The sequence below is a fragment of the Antedon mediterranea genome, chromosome 6 (genome assembly GCF_964355755.1).
Source record: "Antedon mediterranea chromosome 6, ecAntMedi1.1, whole genome shotgun sequence".
NCBI classification, from domain to species: domain Eukaryota; kingdom Metazoa; phylum Echinodermata; class Crinoidea; order Comatulida; family Antedonidae; genus Antedon; species Antedon mediterranea.
Genome location: NC_092675.1, coordinates 10,310,632 through 10,333,985, shown reverse-complemented (window position 1 = coordinate 10,333,985; position 23,354 = coordinate 10,310,632). Strand labels below are relative to the sequence as shown.

At 34.2% G+C, this 23,354-nt stretch overlaps 1 protein-coding gene across 1 annotated transcript in view; it reads left to right on the top strand.

Moving 5' to 3' along the window:
• Positions 1 to 5,269: 5,269 nt before the first annotated feature.
• The window catches only part of LOC140050931 (uncharacterized), a 69,786-nt gene continuing 51,701 nt past the window's right edge, over positions 5,270 to 23,354 (top strand). Inside the window, exons 1-6 of the mRNA XM_072095934.1 lie at positions 5,270 to 5,330; positions 6,355 to 6,657; positions 7,260 to 7,601; positions 9,033 to 9,356; positions 14,290 to 14,613; positions 18,957 to 19,280. Of these exons, the coding sequence (XP_071952035.1) occupies positions 6,379 to 6,657; positions 7,260 to 7,601; positions 9,033 to 9,356; positions 14,290 to 14,613; positions 18,957 to 19,280 (1,593 nt within the window). The 5' untranslated portion in view covers positions 5,270 to 5,330; positions 6,355 to 6,378. The remainder of the gene's footprint in view (positions 5,331 to 6,354; positions 6,658 to 7,259; positions 7,602 to 9,032; positions 9,357 to 14,289; positions 14,614 to 18,956; positions 19,281 to 23,354) is intronic.

Here is a 23,354-nt window from a genome sequence, read left to right as displayed (position 1 = left end):
TTACATGCCCATTTTTCACTAGTTAATTGTATACTATAAATACACAATTTTTAATAATTTATGGAAAATATGTTTTTGTTACCATGGAAACGTGCAACAAAATAAAAATGTGTTGATTAATCGCAAAAATACACAAAATCTAACATAGTTATTAAATTATAAATCACATCATGCCCATTTTTTCACCAGTTAATTGTATAATATAAATACACAATTTTCAATCAAAATGTTTATTAAAAATATGTTTTTGTAACCATAGAAATATGTAATAAATAAAAATATGTTGAATCGTAAAAATTATTTGCACGATGAATTTTCTTTTTCAAACTGTCGAAATTACATCATGTGTTCATTGAAGAATTTGATTCTGATATTTTTTTCATATTTTCTTTCATGACTGTAGAGATTAAATACCTGTTGATAAATAATAATTTAAATAATTAAAATAAATTCATTTATAACCACAGAATATCCCTTGAAAATAAGTGGACCTGTCCATAATGTATTTAACTTTCATGGTACGGACGATTTCATTTACCATAATAGGGATGTTGAGCATTTCAAACTAATATGTTTTAAAACACTTAAAAATAATAAAGTACCTACAGTGTATTTATTAATATTATTAATTCGGAACGTTATGAATAGCAAATATATTAATCATAATTATAATCAATGTTGGTTAAAATTAAATATATAAGATTTAACCTCCGTTAAGCCAAAATTCCACTGACAGTCTTCTGCAGGCAGTCCGAAGTTAGCCTCAGCCAGAGACAATGGAACTAAATGGACTAGGCCTATATGGCTTGATTGAGAATCGAAACACATGTGCCTACTATTTTCTTTTTCTGTTCATTTCAACAATAGGTACATTATATTTTCATATTATTTGTGTCTTTGATTTAAAATATTGCATCAACCTACCGAAAAAACGAAGACGATTTTTGAAAGTTCACCAATTCTGTTCGTTTCAATTCGTTGTTTGTTATTGTTGACGAGCTACACTTGTTCTAGACATCGTTGCTTTGCCCTTGCATTATTTCACTTCGGAAACCAATCTAATTGTCAATCACCTCAGGTTGTCACGGAAACTCCAATCAAAAAGCATCATACTTTTAGATGATCTCCAAAAATAGGCGGTGATAAACTGCAAACCAATCAAAAGGCGAGAATCCAAAATCGTTCAACCGTGAGACCTCATAGACTCTTTCCCAGGCATTTTTTGGGCTTAGCAGCTGGAAATAATAAATTATAGTCGAGTTTCCAAAGTCGCATTTCTGTCAGCCTTAGAACTATAGCTACCGCGATGAAACGCCTTCCTAGAGACTATGTCCTAAAGGGACGTAGCGGGCTAGAGCCGCGGCGCGAAAAAAACATCAAGTAGAGAATCGAACCTGCAACCCCTTAAGCCATAGCCTCATCACAAGCCCACTAAGCCACACAGCTGGCTTGCTGAAAACCATTGCCATAACCTATTATATTAACATCTATCTTTACATAGCACCCTCTATAATGACTGTACCTTTAGATTTAGAAGTATGGATATGGTACCGTATCTTTAGCCATAACATAATACTTATATCAACATTTTGGTAACAGTATCAATAAAATATGTTCTATTAATTTAAATATAAAATTGTAGACAAAACACCGATATATAGCTTACAATTACATGCCAACATCAAAGTTAAAAAATAGAGGAGGTGGTGGTGGTTTTTTTCAGAGCCGTTTAATATAAAATCTTACGACATTTGGTTAAACTAAAGTCACTTGATATACAGATGAGGTTAATTGTGTCAAAATTGTCTCCATTAATGCATAAGTATTATATAGGAGCAACAATATGTTTTTCTTAAATATATATTACGCACAGAGGTGGGAATAATGCACCGCAATGAAAGGGTTAATACTTATAGGTCAATTATTAGACTTTGTCCACCACGTAAAATAGTAAGGATTATTATGTCTTCTGTTATGTGCCATTTTTTTCGACCACTCTTTCAGCCACCATATTGTATTTCAAAATGGCTGACGTTCCACATTAAACTTGTGCGATGTTTAATAGAAATTCTTTTGTGCCAAACTCTTTTCATATTTTTAACACTGGTGTCTCTAGAATGTAATATGTAACTATACGTTTTTAAAGATTTTAATGTTTACTGTGATACATTTTTTGTCATTTTTAGTCTGTTTATGCATCTTGTAATCGGATTTGCCGACCACCAACATTTCTTTGTTTTTACGAAGACAAATAAAGTTTCTTGTATCTTGTAATATCTTAATATTTTCAGTATATTAACAAATATAACACTTTATTATTTTATTTAGTCTTCAAAGCATGCATTATGAATTTAAAACATTGTTATTAATAAGATGTAGTTATGGGATGTTTCGTTCCAAGATCAATCAATTGTATGCTTTGCACATCAATAATTCACCGTCAAATATGCAATTAAAATATGTTTTCATATATGACTCATGAGAAAACGTTCAAATATTTTGTTGCTCCTACAGGTATACTTATACTCCTATTAATTTGCATTAATGGAGACAATTTTATATCTTATCACAGGCGAACATTTATGTACAGAGAAGGGTTACTTTATCATGCTTAATCAGTTTTCTTGTACTTAAAATACTGTAGATATTGGGATGATTTTAATCTTGTAGTGATCCATGATAATAATAATATGCGCTGTTCTCACAGCATTTATTTATTAGGTCCAATAAAACATATCGAAAATTTGTTTTTTGTACACTATTTAAAAAGAACGAATAAATATATAAGAACATAATACACACTATACAAAATTAACATTAGTGTACATTCAGGACAGCGCCATGATAGGTTCACATAAGTTCACTATTTGAGTCATTAATCTGAACCATTAATAAATAACATTGACTTTGATTTTCTTCAAACCTACAACATTTTATATTGCATTGACTGACATTGATATGGTTTTGAGTGCTAATTTGCCTTCTGGTCTTTTCATTATATTATTTCTACAATAGTGTAGTGTGTACTTTGTCAATTTTGATAATGGCATGTGCAGTTAAAAGTAAAACTAAGGTTAAGTATTGTAACTTTAACAGCCAAACATTTTATAGCTTAAATGAACAGGTTTGCTTGCACATGCACATTAAGAGTGATAGTATCTTGGTATTAACTTCTCACGTGATTTAACATGGTCTGCTCACGTTAATGATGTATCGATGAAATCTATGAGAATGCTTGGGTTTATCAAACGGTTTGTAGGTTTCAATGACACCGAAATTTTACTACGACTTTTTAATGCACTATGTCGACCTGTTATTGAATATGGTGCTCCTGTGTGGGATCCACATCAAAAACAACATAATATAGCTATTAACAAGTCATTAAGACGGGTTACTAAATTGTGTGTTGAAGGCGATTTCACTGACAGGCTTAAGATTCTAAATTTACCAGATATGGTTCAAAGAATGAAATTTCATAGTATAATTTTTGTAGTTAAGTGTTTGCATAATTTAATTGATTTTGATATATTTGAATACCTTACAATTAATTCTCGGTATCCAGAGTCCCTCACCTTTAAACACATGTATGCTAGAACTAATGCATTTAAATACTCCCTGTTTGTTAATTTCCCTCGAATATGGGAATGTATCCCGCATGAAGTTCGTAACAAAGTCCTGTTTAACTTTGGGGGGTTTAGAAGGGATTTGAAAAAATGTATTACTGATATCGAATTCATCTAGACTATCACTGTGTTTTTATGTCTATTGCGTTGTTCGTACTATTAGTTGGGAAAGCCACTCGACAGTGCAGTTCTTTTGAACTGATCCACTTTTGGTTACCCGCAGGTGCTGATAGTACTTTTGTTCTGTTTTGTTGAATGATGCCGTACCTTGTTTATGATTTTTGTATGTTACCTGGAAATTGAATAAAATAAAATAAAAAATAAAGTTACAAATTGGATTGTAAGAAAAATTATTTACCTGAACTGTATTTTAATAATAACATTTAGCCAGCTATATTCCCAGAAGATACTCATTCAGAAGCTATATCAAACGGAAGCTATAGTTCTAGAGGCTGACAGTTTTGGAATTTTGTAAACTTGGCAGGGTCAAGCTCAAATTACAAACCCCAAGGCACATCTGGGAGAAGACAGTCTATGAAAACATTTGCTGATAATACAGTATTATTGAGATGCATGTAGACAGTAATCTGTAAAGTCTTTCAAAATAAATAATGACTTTTTCTTGTCATTTGCTGTTAACTTGTTGTTTTTGTCTGCACCAGAAGGAGAGTACTCACATAAGTGACTTCGTCACTTTTCTACAATCCGTCTTCCGGAAAATAAATGAATTGAATTGTTGTCAACCTAGGCCGGTATTATAATAATTCACTGTCAAATCAAAACTTTATTTTGGCTGTCAACATATAGGCCGGTATTTATAATGACTCCCATTTGACTGTCAATCTAGGTTGATATAATAATTCACCCTCAGATAATCATTGAATTATGATCAAAACAGTCCATAGTAAAGTTTTTGTTTGTACTGTAATAGAATACAACTTATTCACACTCGAATGTCTCTTTATAGTACCTCACTGGCCATTTATCACTTGTTGACATCTAGGCTTGATTGATTTTTTTCATAAATTTAAATATCAAACGTCATTCACAATATAAAATAAAATAATATAAAAAAACATTACTTTCCTGATTTTGAAAATTTTAAAATCTGTTTTTATTTGAAATTAAACCATCAGGTCTGTCCAAGTTCAACTGCAAGTCAAAAAGCTAATTAATTATTTGAAGAATCATTTTAACGGCCTATAAATTGCTACTAAGAGACTTTAATTTGTAGAATACTGTGATTAGCCCAGCTTAACTGAGCTACATATTCTTTAATGATGCTTAATGAATTGATGTGCAAGATGCACATGTTTACTAAAAATGTTTCCTTACGACTTCTTAAAGCAAAAACAAATTGTTTAATGAGGATGTACTTCTTGTTTATGAGGGTGAATGTCTTTTAGTATTTTGTATACAACTAGTAACCAATCATTTTATAGTTGGATTAATTTTCAAAGTGCAGAGCTTTTAGAAACAGCCATGTTAATGAGAATAATTACCGGTGTTCAGACTTCAAAACAACAAACTCCATGTAAACACAATAAGATTATTAGTTGAATATGTCATTATGTGTGGGAGTTATAATTTTTTTTATATACACTTTAAAACATTCCAATTTCATTGATGTTTTTACTTATATTTTCAGTGAGAAATCTCGAGGGGAAAGTCTACAAAATTGATTGCTGTGTTATTTGCCTGCAGTGGGTATGTGCTTTTGTTGTTGCACTGTATAATTTATAACATTACACCCAGAATTTGACAGAAAGAATGTAAATACTTCAAGTTTGTGTATAATTTGCCAATCACTTTTTTAGAATCGACATAGATTTATAATAATAATAACTTTATTTCAAAATATAAAAACTTAATGCTGTGGTATAACAGGGGGAACTATGCACAATTAGAATCAGAACAAAAAAACATTGATTTTGATGCTCACTGAAAATAAAAACCATAAAACGAAAAAAACAACAAGATAAAAGCACACACGATTGATTCCTAAAAATGATTGATTTGATGGAATAGTTGTCACTCTAGGCTAAGTGTGAGAATTAACAAACATGTTTTGGCAGTATTTTACTTAATTATACCAGCGGGCAGTAAATTTGTTTCTTCACTATATTTTACACATACATGTAGAATAATGGAAGGGAGAGAATATGTGCTTGAAGAAGACGAAAGAAGAGGAAAAATGAAATGTATTATATAATATAACTAAAAAATTATTAAAATAATAAGAAAAAAAAGTTCTTGATAAACATTATTGGTGTTGCTTCTGAAACATAAACAATTTTAAGATGGTCAGTATTAGTCAGTTCTCTAAATGGCCTGGCAGGACATTTTCAGCTTTAGGACCAGAAAAAATGGCCCTTAAAATTGGTCTTTCACATCTGTCCTGGCATGGTTCCTGTCCATCAAATCAAAAGTCAAAGTTTCGTTTTTACGACGTTCCATTCGGCTATAAATACGTCAATCTATTTGTGCGTAGCCACATGAAAATGAAACATTGACATTTGATTTCATTTGCCAGAACAGGTGTGCTGTGATAGGCCCTTAATAGGGGTGTCCCCTGAATAGGAGTGTCCAGGTGTGCTGTGATAGGCCCTTAATAGGGGTGTCCCCTGAATAGGAGTGTCCAGGTGTGCTGTGATAGGCCCTTAATAGGGGTGTCCCCTTAATAGGTGTGTCTAAAAGGGAGGATTCTACTGTATACTTGTTATCTTTTAAGGTAAATTAACATGATATCAGTATAATGGATCCTACTGTGATTAAGGAGGATGAATCAAAATCCCAAACAGATTCAAATATTGTACTACAATCTGTAATCAACCACTGTCAACCAGTATTGCAAGATGGGGATCATACTGTCAGTGATGAATGTTGCACTGATACACAATCTTGCAGTGCTGTGACTTTAAATGAAAATTGTAGTGGAAAAGACATAGCCATGGCTGATTCTGAATGTGAAGATAGAAATAGAAAAACTGAGGATAAGGAAGAGGATATGCAGGTTACATGTGCAGAAATCAAGGTATGTCAGGGCTAGAATTCATCCCAGCAAACTAGCCATTTGCTGGCTAAATTTTGCTGGTTGGTAAAATGGTTACCTTTTATTCTAGCAAATAATCTTTGTAAATTCAACTTAATTATTTGACATATAGAATCAACTTATTTTTCACATGTGTAACTGTTTAAAGACAAACAATCTTTTGCAATAGGACCATATAGTATTTATTCTTTACATTAAATGTAGTTTGTGACCTTAAATTAGATTAAAAAAATCTAGGGAATGGGACTTTAATTGAAGTGCATTATTGATTTCATTTTAATTGTTTTATTATTTTGCTTTAAAAGTAATTAGGTCTGTTCTACTTTACATTTTTCTGTATCCATTTTTTAGTATATGTTTTCGTTTTGAGTGCGGCCTTACTGAAAAACAACTTTTAGTTGAGTTAGGTGGCATGAAGTGAATGATGAAATGTTATCAACGAGGCGAATTAGTACTATTGAACAACCGTTGAATAGTGCGTACTCTTGAACGTCATGTGACCCACAATCGTCCAATCAAATGACAGGAATTTATTTAGGTGTTATATACAAAATATCACTAAGAATGTAATATTGTTTTTTCAGTCTATATCATTTTCCTCCAGTAATGTGGATTCTAGCAATGAAATAAAAGATCCTACTGTGATTAAGGAGGATGAATCAAAATCCCAAACAGATTCAAATATTGTACTACAATCTGTAATCAACCACTGTCAACCAGTATTGCAAGATGGGGATCATACTGTCAGTGATGAATGTTGCACTGATACACAATCTTGCACTGATACACAATCTTGCAGTGCTGTGACTTTAAATGAAAATTGTAGTGGAAAAGACATAGCCATGGCTGATTCTAAATGTGAAGATAGAAATAGAAAAACTGAGGATAAGGAAGAGGATATGCAGGTTACATGTGCAGAAAACAAGGTATGTCAGGACTAGAATTCATCCCAGCAAACTAGCAATTTGCTAGATTAGATTTGTCATAATTGCTAATTAAATTGATATATTGATATGGTAATATTTAAGGCGAAAAAACAAAAATATTTCATGTTCTAACATTCCTAATAAATATTATTAATACAAAATTTAATGCAATATTTCTAGAACTTAAAAACAAAAATTTGTTGTTGGCGATTTTAGTGAATTTATTCGAGTCGGTTCCGAGCGTATGCTTTCTCTGGCGTATTAATCCACGAGACCGTACACATCCACAAGACCGTACACAGACTAAAAGCGATTCCACATACAAAAGTATATTCTACTATATCAACTTTTATTTCTTGTATTTTTATTTTTTCTTGTAACTCCATATTTAATACTATTAATACAATACAACTTTCTACCAGTCTAGACCTTTCTTCTCTATACTCATATGTCTTTCTACTATGATATTATTATCTCTTCTCTCAATATCTATAACATTTCCTTTATATACTCAACATGCAAATGAGGGGCTTCAGAGGAGTACCATATGATTGGCTTATAAATTTAGCAGACCTGGTCTAAAACATTCTTTATCTAACTATAGGAATGTAGAAACATAATATGACAGCGATATTCACACCAACTGGGGTCATACGATTTTTGGAAGAAATCAGGCCAACATGTTTTTATTTTGCATGGTCTGACTAGCCTCGAATTTCAGTGGCCAACTAGGCCTAACTTAGCCTGGCTACATAAGGTCTAGGCCTAGCTATGCTAGCCTACTGTAGGTAGGCTATAGTATTTGGTCTATTCTCTTGACCCATTGACCCCTAAGTTTATTTTGCTCCTACGGGACCAAAAAAGCATAACCATAACTAAACTAAAATAATTAAAAAAGAAAAATAATGACAAGGACATTTTATTTTCAAATGTGTTTTGACTTATTATGGATTATGCAAATTTTACAAAATTTATGAAAGTTATTCAAAATTTTTTATTTACCTTTGACTACATTGATGCTTGATAAAAGCAGCAGGCAGGGAAATCCCCATTTTGGTGACTTGTTGTGCTTCATCTCCATGAAGGAAGAAGCTGTGAATCATTACTCTCTTGACTTGGGAAGAGTTTAAATCGACTTGAACTAGGGCTGGGGGTGGTCTATTTAGCCTATCTTGGTCATAATAAAAAGTACAGATTTATGGAGGTTTTGATTTGTAGGTCGCCTAACGAGGCAACCATTACAAAATTGTTAGTCACCCTAGGTGAATAAAGGTCACCATGGGCGACCGGGCGATTGTTAAATGATTAACCCAACAATAGTGCGTACTATTGAACGCCATATGACCCACAATTGTCCAATCAAATGACAATTTATTTAGGTGTTCTATAATACAAAATATCACTAAGAATGTAATATTGGTTTTTTTTCAGTCTATATCATTCTCCTCCAGTAATGTAGATTCTACCAATGAAATAAAAGATCCTACTGTGATTAAGGAGGATGAATCAAAATTCCAAACAGATTTAAATATTGTACTACAATCTGTAATCAACCACTGTCAACCAGTATTGCAAGATGGGGATAATACTGTTAGTTATGAGTGTTGCACTGATACACAATCATACAGTGCTGTGACTTTAAATGAAAATTGTAGTGAAAAAGACATAGCCATGGCTGATTCTGAATGTGAAGATAAAAATAGAAAAACTGAGGATAAGGAAGAGAATATGCAGGTTACATGTGCAGAAAACAAGGTATGTCAAGGCTAGAATTCATCCCAGCAAACTAGAAATTTGCTAGATTAGATTTGTCATAATTGCTAATTAAATTGATTGGCTAATGTTTCATACACCCTTTGCAAAAAAGCAGTATATGATCCAAAAACGGATCATATACAATTTCGCTGTTATTTCCACTCTGTTGCTTCACAAAAGCACTAAACCTCAAGAGCCAGCAGGGCTACCCAACAAATAAATGTTTGTTGCCTTATCAAAATCTAGTGGCCCCAATTTTTTTTCCAATACCGTTTTTCAGTATTTGCAGCAGCAGGCGCCAATGGGACATTGCAGTGTACAAATTCAAACTCCAAATTTGTAATGGTAATATTTAAGGCGAAAAAACAGAAAAACATTTCACGTTTCAATGTTCCTAATGTATATTATTAATAAAATATTATTAATAAAATATTTAATGCAATATTTCTAGAACTTAAAAAAAATGTTGTTTTTTCCACAAAAATATTACCCCATTTACTACACTGTACTCTTCCACTGTTAATTGAACCATGTTATTGACCTCATACGATCATGTGGTTTTTTAAAAATATATTATTTTGAAATTTTTTTATTTGGCTTTGGTATTCATATTTTTCACATCTCATTTTAGTTGATAAAAGCACATTCAATACAAAATTATTTATTATAAAACAAATTCATGCTTTGAGTTGCATTATGATGCACAGAAGAACAGTAACCGTGGCAAACAGCCGGCCGGCCACAGTGCGTTGTTTGCTGTTCAGTCAGTAAACACATGGTCTGTCAGCAGTGGTGCCGCGATTCACACAGCAAGGCTCTCTGAGTTGGTTTGAACGTTGTGCAGAAAGAAAAATGTGTTAAGAAATTACATTTATTTTCATTGAATTACCGTAGCATAGCATACAGTACTGACTACATATCATATACCAAGCCCACACATTTTACACGGGTGTGAAAACGCATGACTCGCGTGTAATTAGGTACTAACAATACTGTCCATATTCACTCGTGCATTACTGCATTGAGTAATTCAACTGCAGCGAACTGTATTTATAATTTGTTGATGTTTTGTTCATATATATTATTATCATCAAACAGACAATAACTGGAATTACAGTACAGGATAACAGCATTTTATATAACAAAATATAGGCCTATTTGAAATAAAAAATTGATTTATTTATCATAGTGCAATCATGGAGGTAAAAACCTCCATGAATCATGATGCAATTATGTCTGTGATTGAAAATACTAGGCCTACTACCGGGAGTACAGTACTACTATTCTAGGCCTAGTTTACTTTCAGGGTTTGTTTATACTGTATATATTTTAAAGTCATATTTATTAAGTATTTGAGAAAACTCATTAAAAAAAACAAGGTAGAAAAGACCCAACAATATCTTTCAAAACACGATCGTCGCTGGTGGCCGAATGACGTACTTCTGTACGCACCACGTTGTAGAGTTCATCCATTGAGTACACACAGTTGCTAAGCCAAATAATAACATAAAGGTTTTACCATTCCCCGTCGGGGAGGAAAACATTTATTACAACGCCAGTATTGACATGCATGTATTTAGCGCGGTAACTAACGAGAGAAGCAAGGTCGAATAAATACAAGTTTTTACCATTTCCCATCCAGGGGAAATCAGTTCTCTTATAATTACAGCCCTGATACCGTGCGCATATGTTTACGTTGATATTATTTAATTGCACACCTCATTTTGGACTGTACCATTTTTGGAACCTTGTTTTGTTTTCATTATAAACATGTGCTGATGCCAGACAAATATCTGCTTTAAACGTCAATTTAGCAACTTATTAAGTTGTTTCATAAGCAGAGAATTTATAAAGCAAGTATACAATGCAGACATGTTAGATAGAAATATACTAAAAGACATTTAATAAACGTGTTAGAAGAACGTAATAATTTGACTTTCTACACCGAGCGGCGGAAAAGCCATTCACAGTCACAGTTATTTGAGCCAATACTGTACTTGGCCTAAAACACTAGCTCTTTATTTTAATTTAAATATTTGGCTTACGGTTACGAAAATACAAGGAAACATCATTTTATAATTTTACTATTATTAGGCTATTTATTGACCTATTAAAGATTGCTAAATATGTTTTTTTTGTGGGGGGCTTAGGTACAGTAGCTCTCTATTCTAGCCTCCCTGTTGTAAACTTCTCACTGTAGGCCTCACATTATATAAAATAATACGACGTGAACTCTAAACAAAACCCCGATGAAAAACAATTTACATGAATTCTATAAACTTTCTTATTTATTGTTTGCCTAAACAATAGAGAAAAAATAAACTTTGTTACATACAGTTAACGGGCGGGTTCAGATTACATAAATATGATGGTAGGCCTAAACAATAGAAACAAAACAACTGATACCCACGTGTGTGTTGTCGCGGGCGTCGTACCGGGAGTTCCATATTTTACCAGTAAAAAGCTACAAAGTGATGACATCATGGTCCACACGGCAAATACAGGCACGCGGCAATTACACATATTTTACACGTGCGACAAACGCGGGTTATGGTACATGATTTGTAGTCAGTACTGTATGTACTGTATGTAATCATCACCGATATAATTATTATGTAATCTAATGAACAGTATAAATAAACGTTGAAACAAAATAAATAAACTGCATCAAGATGATCGTTTTTGTATGCCCTGGAAAAAGTCAACAGAAACAATTTGTCAAATTCGCAGAAAGAACTGATGAGAAAACCATTTGCTTGTTGCGTGACGTCATATCGCCCAAAGTTTCGTAAATCTAGGGTTGATGACCACCAACATAACAAGGATCGTAGATGCGCATGTTGTTGACTCGGAATTTGAAGATATGAATTTTACCATGTGAATTTTAAACATATATTTTATTGTTTTTTTATAAATGTTATTGTTAATTAATATACTTTGTATTATTTGTTGAAGATAAACAAAGTCAGTAATCTAAAGATAAAAAGGGCTCATATTATGTACGTATGATTGATTTCAATTGTTGTTGTAAAACAACAAGGTCACCATTCGATCGCTCGATCCCTCGATAAACACTCTAGAAACGCTCCAAAAACACAGCAGAAAAACACGAGCGGGAATGTCGAAAGTCCTCTGACCAGTACTGTAGGCCTTTTCACAAATTTATACAATTTAAAACAAGCAATGTTGATAATAATTTGCGAATATTGATTTAAAAATAATCAAGAATTGTTTATTTTCGATTATCAAACAACCAGATGTGTTGGTCACACACACATCACAGGATGGCCAGAAGAGCAGCTCTAGACAACAGGCAGGGCATGCATCACATGTTTTGAGGAGGAGGATTCAAGAAGTTACCAAACTGGTTCTCGAATAAAAAATTTACTTGAAAAACAGAGACAGAATTGAAGCACAATGGACTCTCTAAATGATAAACATGTATTTAGACCTACTATTAAATATTTTATAAACTATTTTATTTATCAAATTCAAAATTGCTTCGTTCAATAAAAAAAAGTAATTTGGTTGGTTATTATGCATGCCTTACTGTAAAGGAGGCGTTACCCTGATACCATACTGGATACACTATGAGGTAATGAAGTAAATTCGTGCTTGATGAAAGCAGCAGGCAGGGGAATCCCCATTTTGGTGACTTGTTGTGCTTCATCTCCATGAAGGAAGCAGCTGTGAATCATTACTCTCTTGACTTGGGAAGAGTTTAAATCGACTTGAACTAGGGCAGGGGGTGGTCTATTTAGCCTATCTTGGGCATAATAAAAAGTACAGATTTATAGAGGTTTTGATTTGTAGGTCGCCAAACGAGGCAACCATTACAAAATTGTTAGTCGCCCTAGGTGAATAAAGGTCGACCGGGCGATTGTTATGTCTAACCCTGCAATAGTGCGTACTATTGAACGCCATGTGACCCACAATCGTCCAACCAAATGACAGCAATTTATTTAGGTGTTATATAATATACAAATAATGAATGTTTATGAGTGTAATGGTACAAATAATGGCACGAGGTGAATGATGAAAGGTTATATTTCAACGAGGCGATGAGCCGAGTTGAAATATAACCTTTCATCATTCACCAAGTGCCATTATTTGTACCATTACACGAATACAAAACATTCATTATTTGTTATTTGTATATAACATCTAAATAAATTCAAGTTATTTGAATCAATAAAAGGTAGCCCTAGCCTACTACATTTCATTCACATTGATTAAAAACAGTAACATTTGGTTTTTAATAATTTTATATTAAATGTTATATTTATATGGATTTCGTAAACACACCTACTTTTGTGTTAATTATGTCAACAAACGACCAAACAATCCTAGGCCAAGCAAGGCTAAAACGCCTTGGCTAGGCCTAGCCTAATAGATACTAGCATGGCCTAGGCTAGACCTAGTACTAGCTTGGCTGAAAGGCAAAACTTCGACAGACAATTGGAACTTATCTAAAGCTAATTATGGTTTTTCCAACAATTCCACGTCTTGTAGGGATGTCCCCATTAATTAATCAAAATCCTAAAAACGAACTAAAGCTAATTTAAATGCCTTTTTGAATGAAATTAGTACATAATGTCCAAATCATACACAAATATCTGCTGCTGTTGCATATCTCGCGGTGGTGTTTACAAATGAAACTGAGACCAGACGACAGGTGGCGCTGTTGTATTTCACCGTACAGAGCCATATCATAGGATAATTTGTGTACTAGATTTTTTTTCATCCGCGAGACGTTTTTTTTTTCGTACACAAAAATGTTTCAAAAAGTACTATTAAACGATCGTTTAATAGTGCGTACTATTGCACGCCATGTGACCCACAATCGTCCAATCAAATGACAGGAATTTATTTAGGTGTTATATAATACAAAATATCACTAAGAATGTAATATATGTAATATTGTTTTTTTCAGTCTATATCATTCTCCTCCAGTAATGTGGATTCTAGCAATGGAATAAAGGATCCTACTGGGATTAAGGAGGATGAATCAATATCCCAAACAGATTCAAATATTGTACTACAATCTGTAATCAACCACTGTCAACCAGTATTGCAAGATGGGGATCATACTGTCAGTGATGAGTGTTGCACTAATACACAATCATGCTGTGCTGTGACTTTAAATGAAAATTGTATTGACAAAGACATAGCCATGGCTGATTCTGAATGTGAAGATAGAAATAGAAAAACTGAGGATAAGGAAGAGGATATGCAGGTTACATGTGCAGAAAACAAGGTATGTCAAGGCTAGAATTCATCCCAGCAAACTAGAAATTTGCTAGATTAGATTTGTCATAATTGCTAATTAAATTGATTGGCTAATGTTTCATACACCCTTTGCAAAAAAGCGTACAGTACAGATAATAAATACTGCAACATTTGGACGCGTAGACTACGTTTCGTACGCGTGGCCACTTCGTAGGTTTCGCGTGGCGTAATCTACGCAAGCTAACATGCTACGCTTAGTCTACGCGTAGCCTACGAAGCGAGAGCTAGGAGGGGAAATCCCAATGTTCAGATTATTGTGTACTGCGCTGCATGCACCACACGGAATTAGTTAACGAATTTGAATACTAGTTTTCATCAAATTTAAAATGCGAGTTAATTACTGTGAAGTAATAATAAATGTATTAATATTAGTATTAATTATTGTGTGTTGGTTGTGTTAAAATGGAACATTTATTTTTATGAAAGAAGAAGAAGTGTAGTACATCTATCACCGATCGGCCATCGTACGGACGGACGGCGGTCGTCGTCTGTTTGTGTGAAATGGCCTCCGGCTAGGCCTAGCTAGCTTGCTAAAAAGGTAGGGTTACCGGCGTACCTACCGACAGTTTAATTTTAAAATATGTGGTACGCCTTACTTATAGGCCTACTTAGTAGTAGTACTGTATGATAATCCATACTGTGTACAAGCGTTAAATACGATGTACATGGCGTGAAAATGTGAAATAATGTGTATAGCCTAGCTAGGTGACAGAAGGATATTTTCTTTATACGACAGTTTTCGCCGTGAAGCTGCTGTTTACCCACGTGTGTGTATCGCGCAGTACAACTCTACTGTCTGAACTATGTTTGTTTACTAATACTAGGCTATATAATGAACGATGTTTCGTTTTAAAATTGCGTTTAAATGAAATATTACGCTTATTTAGTACTATGGGATAATATGAATTGTTTAAATACTGTAAATGTCAAAATAGTAGAATACAAATACGATATTATTTTTGTTCCAACGGAAATCGAGACGGATCACTCCATTTGTAATTCATTCGCCCAGTGTGTTTATATCCACGTTTTTATGATCCGCGGATGGATACACTCTCTGAACTGTACTTTTATGTTTTGATTTTAACCTTCAATTTAGTGAAGTTCAACTTTTATTAAATAAAGTCTTGCATATTTCCTAACCCTAAAATTTATTTTTATTTATAACTAAAATAACATTTATTTAAATACTATCTAATTTATTATCGCGCATGACTAAAAAAAACCAAAACAACAAGATCAGGCAAGCACATGTTATGCATGGAGGTATTATACCATGTGTTATGTGTCCTCCGATCCTCCTCCTCTCTGCTGATGACGATGTTCTATAAAACGACCTGTAACTTGACCCTCCACCGATCCTCTGCCGCAGGTTGTTACAATAGCTAATAATGGAGTTTGATGTACAGTTACGACAGTTTCAAACCTGGATATTTTTTGTTTAAATGAAACATACTGAGTACTGTATTAATTACTTATAAAAAATTAACTTGCAATTTTAGGCCTACTACTAATACTATTGCTATGGAAGGTAGTCATAATAACGGCCCGTCATCAATTCATTTTGTACACTACTGCCTGGCTGGCGATGGTGAATGTACAGCAGTCAGCAGTAGCCTAGACTTTTTGCGTCTAGCCTAGGCTTTGAGCAATTTTAATTGCTATTTTCTTTAGAAAAATTTGAATTTCAAGTATGTTTAATAATGATGATGATATTATTGTATTGGCGAAACAATCGTATCATTTCTATTTATTCGAACCTTTCGTAGCCTGCTTAGCCGTCGACGATGTACTTGTACACAGTTGAGTTTGGGGAATTCCCACACACAGTTGATCACAACGTAGGCTACGAATGCTACGCGTAGCCTACGCACTACGAATGCTACGCCACGCAACCGCCACGCACCCGCCACGCGTAGACTACGTTACCTACGCGTGGCAAATGTTGCAGTAGTTTTTATCTGTACTGTATATGATCCAAAAACGGATCATATAGAATTTCGCTGTTATTTCCACTCTGTTGCTTCACAAAAGCACTAAACCTCAAGAGCCAGCAGGGCTACCCAACAAATAAATGTTTGTTGCCCTTATCGAAATCTAGTGGCCCCAATTTTTTTTCCAATACCGTTTTTCAGTATTTCCAGCAGCAGGCGCCAATGGGACATTGCAGTGTACAAATTCAAACTCCAAATTTGTAATGGTAATATTTAAGGCGAAAAAACAGAAAAATAAATTTCATGTTTCAATGTTCCTAATGAACATTATTAATAAAATATTTAATGCAATATTTCTAGAACTTAAAAAAAATTTTTTTTTATGAGGTTTGGGGGATGAGGTGCTGTTGTTGTCGTTATTCTCACCAACTGGGGTCATACGATTTTTGAAATAAATCGGGCAAAACGATACTTAAGGATGTTGTTTTTTCCACAAAAATATTACCCCATTTACTACACTGTACTCTTCCACTGTTAATTGAACCATGTGATTGACCTCATACGATCATGTGGTTTTTTAAAAATATATTATTTTGAAATTTTTTTATTCGGCTTTGGTATTCATATTTTTCACATCTCATTTTAGTTGATAAAAGCACATTCAATACAAAATTATTTATTATAAAACAAATTCATGCTTTGAGTTGCATTATGATACACAGAAGAACGGTAATCGTGGCAAACAGCCGGCCGGCCAAAGTGCGTTGTTTGCTGTTCAGTCAGTAAACACATGGTCTGTCAGCAGTGGTGCCGCGATTCACACAGCAAGGCTCTCTGAGTTGGTTTGAACGTTGTGCTTGAAGAAAGAAAAATGTGTTAAGAAATTACATTTATTTTCAATGAATTACCGTAGCATAGCATATGTACTGTATGTAATCATCACCGATATAATTATTATGTATATCTAATGAACAGAATAAACGTTGAAACAAAATAAATAAACTGCATCAAAATGATCGTTTTTGTATGCCCTGGAAAAAGTCAACAGAAACAATTTTGTAAAATTTGCAGCGAAAGCTGATGAGAAAACCATTTGCTTGCTGCGTGACGTCATATCGCCTAAAGTTTCGTAAATCTAGGGTTGATGACCACCAACATAACAAAGATCGTAGATGCGCATGTTGTTGACTCGGAATTTGAAGATATGAATTTTAACATGTGAATTTTAAACATATTTTATTGTTTTTTTATTATGTTAATTAATATACTTTGTATTATTTGTTGAAGATAAACAAAGTCAGTAATCTAAAGATAAAAAGGGCTCATATTATGTACATATGATTGATTTCAATTGTTGTTGTAAAATGTTCACGCTTCGCTGGCCGAGGTCAGCATTCAATCTCTCGATCCCTCGATAAACACTCTAGAAACGCTCCACAAACACAGCAGAAAAACACGAGCGAGAATCTCGAAAGTCCTCTGACCAGTACTGTAGGCCTTTTCATAAATTTATACAATTTAAAACAAGCAATGTTGATAATAATTTGCGAATAATGATTTAAAAATAATCAAGAAATGGTTATATTTGATTATCAAACAACCGGATGTGTTGGTCACACACACATCACGGGAGGGCCAGAAGAGCAGCTCTAGACAGCAGGCAGGGCATGCATCACATGTTTTGCGGAGGATTCGGATTCAAGAAGTTATCTAACTGGTTCCTGAATAAAAAATTTACTTGAAAAACAGAGGCAGAATTGAAGCAAAATGGACTCTCTAAATGATAAACATTTATTTAGACCTACTATTAAATATTTTATAAACTATTTTTATTTATCAAATTCAAAATTGCTTCGTTCAATAAAAAAAAATAGTAATTTGGTTGGTTATTATGCATGCCTTGCTGTAAAGGAGGCGTTACTCTGATACCATACTGGATACACTATAAGGTAATGAAGTAAATTCGTGCTTGATGAAAGCAGCAGGCAGGGGAATCCCCATTTTGGTGACTTGTTGTGCTTCATCTCCATGAAGGACGAAGCTGGGAATCATTACTCTCTTGACTTATGAAGAGTTTAAATCGACTTGAACTAGGGCAGGCCTGGCCTATCTTGGTCATAGTAAAAAGTACAGATTTATAGAGGTTTTGATTTGTAGCCAAACGGAGAGACCATTACAGAATTGTTAGTTGCTCTAGGTGAATAAAGGTCGCCATGGGCGACTGGGCGATAATGCGTTAATGGCGTTAATGTCCAACCCTGCAATAGTGCGTACTATTGAACGCCATGTGACCCACAATCGTCCAATCACATGACAGCAATTTATTTAGGTGTTATATATACAAAATATCACTAAGAATGTAATATTGTTTTTTCAGTCTATATCATTCTCCTCCAGTAATGTGGATTCTACCAATGAAATAAAGGATCCTACTGTGATTAAGGAGGATGAATCAATATCCCAAACAGATTCAAATATTGTACTACAATCTGTAATCAACCACTGTCAACCAGCATTGCAAGATGAGGATCATACTGTCAGTGATGAGTGTTGCACTGATACACAATCATGCAGTGCTGTGACTTTAAATGAAAATTGTAGTGACAAAGACATAGTCATGGCTGATTCTGAATGTGAAGATAGAAATAGAAAAACTGAGGATAAGGAAGAGGATATGCAGGTTACATGTGCAGAAAAAAAGGTATGTCAAGGCTAGAATTTGCTAGATTAGATTCGTCATAATTGCTAATTAAATTGACTGGCTAATATTTCATACACCCTTTGCAAAAAAGCAGTATATGATCCATATACGTTGAAAACGGATCGTATACAATTTCACTGTTTACATTATTTCCACTTTTTTGCTTCACAAAGAGTGAAAGTCGTATATGCTTATCATATGTACGTATACGTTTTTTATTCATGATAACAAATATCGCATACTGGACAGCATACAAATCATATACGAACTATCCTATTTATAGATTATAGTAAGCCTAGGTGTAATAAGTAGTAATGAGACCTTGATTTAAAATAAAAGTAAAACCAAGGCGTTGAAGAAGACGATCAAAGGAGTGCATAAATTAGCGCTCCAAACGTTTACAGTACTTCATATCAAATATCCAATATCTCATATACACCAATAATTACAGCTTACATAAAATCATATTATTTGTGGAATAAAAGTACAGTTCCACAAATTGAATTATTTTGTGTGCAAAACTGCAAAATGTCCGTGCCAAGTTATAACAATTAACCAGGAATCAACACACAATCATCCAGCCAGACAATAGCAGGCATCGATGTGTATGTGCAAAACAATAAGAAGAAAACTTTGGGTGATGACGTCTTGCAGCAAGCACATGGTTTTTTCTCAATGCACTGTATGTTCTACAGGGTGGCCGTAATATTTTTATTACAAAATACTAAAAACATAATACTAAAACTAAGTTTAATTTAATAGTACCGCAACAAAAAACAAACAGTTTTAGAAAAATCTCGGAAACATATGACCTAATGTTCAGACATGATGGTCATGTACTAGTAGGATTCAGTAAACATGGCTGTCAAACATACAGTATGGTGACTATGCAAGTATTTTTGCAAGTTACATTGATATTTCGCCATGTTGTTGTATTTGATAATTACATGAAAGAGGTTGATACACTTTTGATAAAAACAGTGATTGAAACTGTCGGTTCATTCATCGGTTTGGATGAGAACAAATGTGACCTTGCAAAGTTTTCAGACATTCTTCTATGTCAATCACAAAGAAGCTTGCGATGATATGCACTCCAATAGCAACCATACTAAAGTATGGACGATGTCTGGTATAGTGAACAACAACGTGGCTGAAAACCTATTAAGAATAATCTAATCAGGCGTTTCATTCAAAACCATGCTAAAATAGCATCCGCTTTGCACGAAATTACCCACATGTCCAACACACAAGCGGGGAAATGTTGGTGATTTCCGATAGACCGAGGTAGAGCAAAGGCCTTTTGTGAATTAAAAAGTGCGTTAAAAAGTTAAAGCATGTTCACTAGTAATAACGTTAACAGTGTAGTATCACTGTAGTGTAGTTTCCAGTAATAACGTTAACAGTGTAGTTTCACTGTAGTGTAGTTTCCAGTAATAACGTTAACAGTGTAGTTTCACTGTAGTGTAGTTTCCAGTAATAACGTTAACAGTGTAGTTTCACTGTAGTGTAGTTTCCAGTAATAACGTTAACAGTGTAGTTTCACTGTAGTGTAGTTTCCAGTAATAACGTTAACAGTGTAGTATCACTGTAGTGTAGTTTCCAGTAATAACGTTAACAGTGTAGTTTCACTGTAGTGTAGTTTCCAGTAATAACGTTAACAGTGTAGTTTCACTGTAGTGTAGTTTCCAGTAATAACGTTAACAGTGTAGTATCACTGTAGTGTAGTTTCCAGTAATAACGTTAACAGTGTAGTTTCACTGTAGTGTAGTTTCCAGTAATAACGTTAACAGTGTAGTTTCACTGTAGTGTAGTTTCCAGTAATAACGTTAACAGTGTAGTTTCACTGTAGTGTAGTTTCCAGTAATAACGTTAACAGTGTAGTTTCACTGTAGTGTAGTTTCCAGTAATAACGTTAACAGTGTAGTTTCACTGTAGTGTAGTTTCCAGTAATAACGTTGACGGTGTAGTTTCACTGTAGTGTAGTTTCCAGTAATAACGTTGACAGTGTAGTTTCACTGTAGTGTAGTTTCCAGTAATAACGTTAACAGTGTAGTTTCACTGTAGTGTAGTTTCCAGTAATAACGTTAACAGTGTAGTTTCCAGTAATAACGTTAACAGTGTAGTATCACTGTAGTGTAGTTTCCAGTAATAACGTTGACAGTGTAGTTTCACTGTAGTGTAGTTTCCAGTAATAACGTTAACAGTGTAGTTTCCAGTAATAACGTTAACAGTGTAGTATCACTGTAGTGTAGTTTCCAGTAATAACGTTAACAGTGTAGTTTCACTGTAGTGTAGTTTCCAGTAATAACGTTAACAGTGTAGTTTCACTGTAGTGTAGTTTCCAGTAATAACGTTAACAGTGTAGTTTCACTGTAGTGTAGTTTCCAGTATTAACGTTAACAGTGTAGTTTCACTGTAGTGTAGTTTCCAGTAATAACGTTGACAGTGTAGTATCACTGTAGTGTAGTTTCCAGTAATAACGTTAACAGTGTAGTTTCACTGTAGTGTAGTTTCCAGTAATAACGTTGACAGTGTAGTTTCACTGTAGTGTAGTTTCCAGTAATAACGTTAACAGTGTAGTTTCACTGTAGTGTAGTTTCCAGTAATAACGTTAACAGTGTAGTTTCACTGTAGTGTAGTTTCCAGTAATAACGTTAACAGTGTAGTTTCACTGTAGTGTAGTTTCCAGTAATAACGTTAACAGTGTAGTTTCACTGTAGTGTAGTTTCCAGTAATAACGTTAACAGTGTAGTTTCACTGTAGTGTATTTTCCAGTAATAACGTTAACAGTGTAGTTTCACTGTAGTGTAGTTTCCAGTAATAACGTTAACAGTGTAGTTTCACTGTAGTGTAGTTTCCAGTAATAACGTTAACAGTGTAGTTTCACTGTAGTGTAGTTTCCAGTAATAACGTTAACAGTGTAGTTTCACTGTAGTGTAGTTTCCAGTAATAACGTTAACAGTGTAGTTTCACTGTAGTGTAGTTTCCAGTAATAACGTTAACAGTGTAGTTTCACTGTAGTGTAGTTTCCAGTAATAAGGCCAAATAAAAAAACATACTTGTTAAGCGTCACCGCCCGCTCCTGATTATCCAGCCGCCTCTCTTTTTATTTTTATTTTTTTTTTACCGATATACAACGGAAAGTTCAGCGGCCCGGCCCAGCTCCAGAGTAGGGCTCGAAATTCACGCTAGCAAACTAGGATTTTGCTAGTAGATTCTTCATAAAGTGCTATTTGAAAATTTCAAAACTAGCAAATGTTTGTTAGGCTAGTGTAATTTTGGAAAAATACGTACTTTTTAGCTTAGACAACGCTAGCCGCCGATCGCTCTATGTCGACAACGGCAATTTGGTGAAAACAATTGTTTCATTTACACGCCGCCGATTTACGTCAAGGAAACGCGAATAGCACCGTGAATCATGTAATGTGGTAAACAGCAAGCTTTTTCCCCAACACATTAAATCAGGTGCATTTAGTACGTCGCTGAGGATTACATCATCAGTCACGTGATTACAGAATACGCGATTATCAATTTAGGGATTTAACGAAATAAATATTTTGCCTACACAGTGGTCGAAGCGCGTTTTTTTATAGGTTCGTAAATAGGAAACACCCCATACATAATGGACTCTACCAAGTTTGTTTACGATGATCTCGCGCTCGAGATCGGCACACCACGCGGTCCTGTTGGGCGATGGGTTTCCTTATGCCTGGTTTATCTGTGGAATAATTACATACACTTTTTGCATCACAACTTTAAATACTGATTTACACAGCAATTGGCAAAGGATTCATCAAAGAAGAATGAATACGTTGAATAAAAATTCACTTAAGAAATGCCGTAAGCTGTTTTCAAACTATAAATCAGCCCACTATTTAGTATTATTGAGACCAAATCATGCTTCTCGTGATAGGGAATTTCCTGGATAGATGAGTCGAGCGAGAAACGGCGGATGGCCGATGAGTGAGGTGGGGGTAGCAGCTTGGACGGATTAGTTAGCCTAGGGCCTACAATTTCGCTTGGTGGCAATTAAATTTAATGTTTTAATTACGTCTGGATATGAACAATACAAAA